Source organism: Puntigrus tetrazona, chromosome 20 (assembly GCF_018831695.1).
Source record: "Puntigrus tetrazona isolate hp1 chromosome 20, ASM1883169v1, whole genome shotgun sequence".
Taxonomy (NCBI): domain Eukaryota; kingdom Metazoa; phylum Chordata; class Actinopteri; order Cypriniformes; family Cyprinidae; genus Puntigrus; species Puntigrus tetrazona.
In genome coordinates, this window is record NC_056718.1 from 15,990,801 (window position 1) to 15,993,713 (window position 2,913).

Sequence of the window (2,913 nt, forward strand, 5' to 3'; positions counted from 1 at the left end):
GTATTTTTGTAATCGGACCTCAAAAATTATATTAACGTTTATTTTAAACGTATATGTTTTATATGTTTCTCACCTGGACTTTTGTAGATGTTCAAGACGTCAGAGAAGAAGTGCGGAAGGAGTCTCTCCAGCAGAAGCAGCACATCTTCAAGTTCCTCCAGCACTCCTACCAGCAGGTAATGATCCAGAACGTTCCTCTTGGCCGTCTCCAGAGCCCACAAACCTGGCTCTCTAGTTCATGACAGATGATCGCATCATATATAACTCAGTTCCAGTGGCATTCACTCCTGGGCATCTACTGATAGTTACGGAAGCTCTCAAATGAAGCTTTGAAACCTTTAAAAAAAACTCTCGTTTTGAATCACTGCTTTGAAGCGTAGATTCAATACAAATCACACAAGTAACATAAAGGTCACCTGCACTGAGGATGCTGCCCACAGAAATACGGGATAATGTAGAAGAGCCGGGGGTTCGAGCATTCTGGGTAACTTTCCAAGATGCACGTGTTGATGTCCTTTGGTCAAGAAGAACATATTTGGAAACATTTACATTTATGCATTTAACGGATGTTTTTATGAAAAAAAGCAATGCGTCACAGTGCCAAAAGTAGCATTTGTCAGATCTGCTAGTGCTGTCAAACCGATATAGCTGTTGAAGTGGACTGGAGCTCTGAGAACAGTGCTGTGTTTATATATTCATCCACGAGGGGTCTGAACACACAAACGCTGTGACTGTGGGGTCATTCATATCAGTCTCCGACCAACTACCCACGCCTGGCTATTTCCTGCTGCTGAGCAAACAAAACCACAGCATTCCAGGCAAAGTGAACAGAAATTGGTATTTAACAAGAAAACATGCATACCCTTGTGCATTGTGTAGAACTTATAGAATTGCATCGGCATCTTTTTTAAAATTAGATTTTGACCTTAAAGCCACACAAGACAATGCAAAAACAACAACTAGATAAACAGGGAAAGGCGAAAAAGAGATTCGGATGACTTCACAACCATAGATAAACCGCGACATTTGCCAGATTTAAAGAACGATTGTTTTTAGCGATCGCCAATTCCATATTGGACGGCTTTTTGAATTCGTTGCATCGGTATCTCAGTAGAAACTGTAGCGTTTCCCTCAGACGCCATCGCGCTAAAGCACTACCACACGTCACGCTAATGACTGACAGGAAAAGTCTCGCGCTAAATATAGAGCGGGTAAACCGTGCTAATAAACGCCGCCCGCTGAGCAGTGAAGGAGGCATTCATGTGAATGGCACAGTACACACTTCATTTCATTCACTCTCCCCTCATTACCGTCTCTACCCTCGCCTGAACCGCCGCTTTCTTCAGAAACACGTTCGTTTTAAAGCTCTTACCAAGTATCTCTCGTCGTCTTTCATCCCAGGCGTCCGGACCACGTGATTCTCTTCACCCCTCCAGTCTCCGAAGCGGCGGAAGAAATAATTGGACAGGAACCGGTTGATGGGATCTCGGATGACGTTGATGTGCACGGGCTCATCCGTTCTGAACCTGTGTTAGAACGCACCTCATTTTACACCTTCACTGTCTTTGGTGACAAACAGCAGGGTTAGTTTGCCAATGAACACCATTGACTCTAATATATTCCCATTGTTTTTGCTCAATACAACCTAACAGGAAATATTCTTAGAACTCTGGCTGGTTTCTCAAAGTTATGAACAAACATTGCCGTGAGTGATTGTTATAGTCATTTAGAGCTCTGGGTTTATTTTGAATGCAATAAATAATGCATCAACTCACCTGCTAAAATTGAGAAAATGCACGTGTCGGGTATAAAGAAATGGCTGAGGAGTCGTGCTGATGTTTCTAATCAGATTTTCCTGAACAGGAATGAGAGAAGAAGAGTTAACATTAATTACTAGTGACGGTTCAGTAGGGGTTGATGGTTCATGCAGCATATAGACCAACAGGTACCGATGTGACGCTTTTACATTATTAGCTGCCCGTGAACATTTTTGATTACCTGTTCCCGTTTGGTGAGCCTGGTCTTGTTGTGTATGTCAGAGGAGATGAGGGTGAACTCATGTCTGTCGGCTAGCATGCGCAGCAGCAGAACTATAGTACGACTGCCACACTTCCCCACCCTGTTATAAACAACCCGGCTCGGGAACGGTAGAGCCTGCCACAGAGAAAACTCTCGCTACAAAGCGTGATCTTACATGATAAAGGCACAAACATGCATGCATGAGTTGAGTGCGGGATATCACATGCAGTGCTCTTACTCTGGGTGCTAGAGATCCGTGGCCAGCAGCAAATCTCCCTAAAAAGTTCAATAAAACAAATAAATAGAAAGGCACCTGCCATCGTACTGTGCATATTACATTTTACGAGCAGACATTTCTGTGTGATAGAATCCTTATAAGAATGCCAAATGCTCCATCCATCAACAGTAAACTCATGCATTTAGATTAAGCTGCATATCATTTGTTGACTTTATAGCTTGGGTAATGAAATGTAAGACTGGTATTTTAAGATCTAATGCTTTGTCGAATCCGCAGGTTCTTCCACTCCTCCATCGGTTTTGGTGACTGCTGTCATTGTGGGACAACGAAAGGCCTCATGTGACGAGTTTACGTGGACTCGTGTGGAATTCGCCGGTGGGTCTCGTGAGCTGCTCTGAAAGCCAAGAACAACACTGCTGCCGTATGGACGCGTAGTGGAGGGAGGAAACTTTGACAGTCCACTCTTTATGAACCTTGACTGATGCCTCTGACCCGAGAACACAACTTTGCTAACACTTTATAACTTTAACGAATCATTAAGGTGCATTCAATTAGTGAGACATACCAGGAAGCTTCTGTTCACATTGAAACAAATGATCTGTTTAATACTATACAACACTATTTTTAAAGAACCTATTAAAGTAAAAAATATATAT

General features: G+C 42.8%; 1 protein-coding gene and 1 pseudogene across 1 annotated transcript in view; one reads left to right on the forward strand and one right to left on the reverse strand.

Annotated features, from left to right (window-relative positions):
- The window catches only part of LOC122325494 (uronyl 2-sulfotransferase-like), a 3,497-nt gene extending 652 nt beyond the window's left edge, over positions 1-2,845 (reverse strand). The window contains exons 1-6 of the mRNA XM_043220533.1: positions 2,258-2,845; positions 1,999-2,154; positions 1,776-1,855; positions 1,373-1,526; positions 417-514; positions 74-231 (exon numbers count right to left, since the gene is read on the reverse strand). Coding sequence (XP_043076468.1) covers positions 74-231; positions 417-514; positions 1,373-1,526; positions 1,776-1,855; positions 1,999-2,076 — 568 coding nt within the window. The 5' untranslated portion in view covers positions 2,077-2,154; positions 2,258-2,845. The remainder of the gene's footprint in view (positions 1-73; positions 232-416; positions 515-1,372; positions 1,527-1,775; positions 1,856-1,998; positions 2,155-2,257) is intronic.
- Positions 1-2,913, forward strand: part of LOC122324516 — a 307,667-nt pseudogene that overhangs the window by 108,078 nt on the left and 196,676 nt on the right.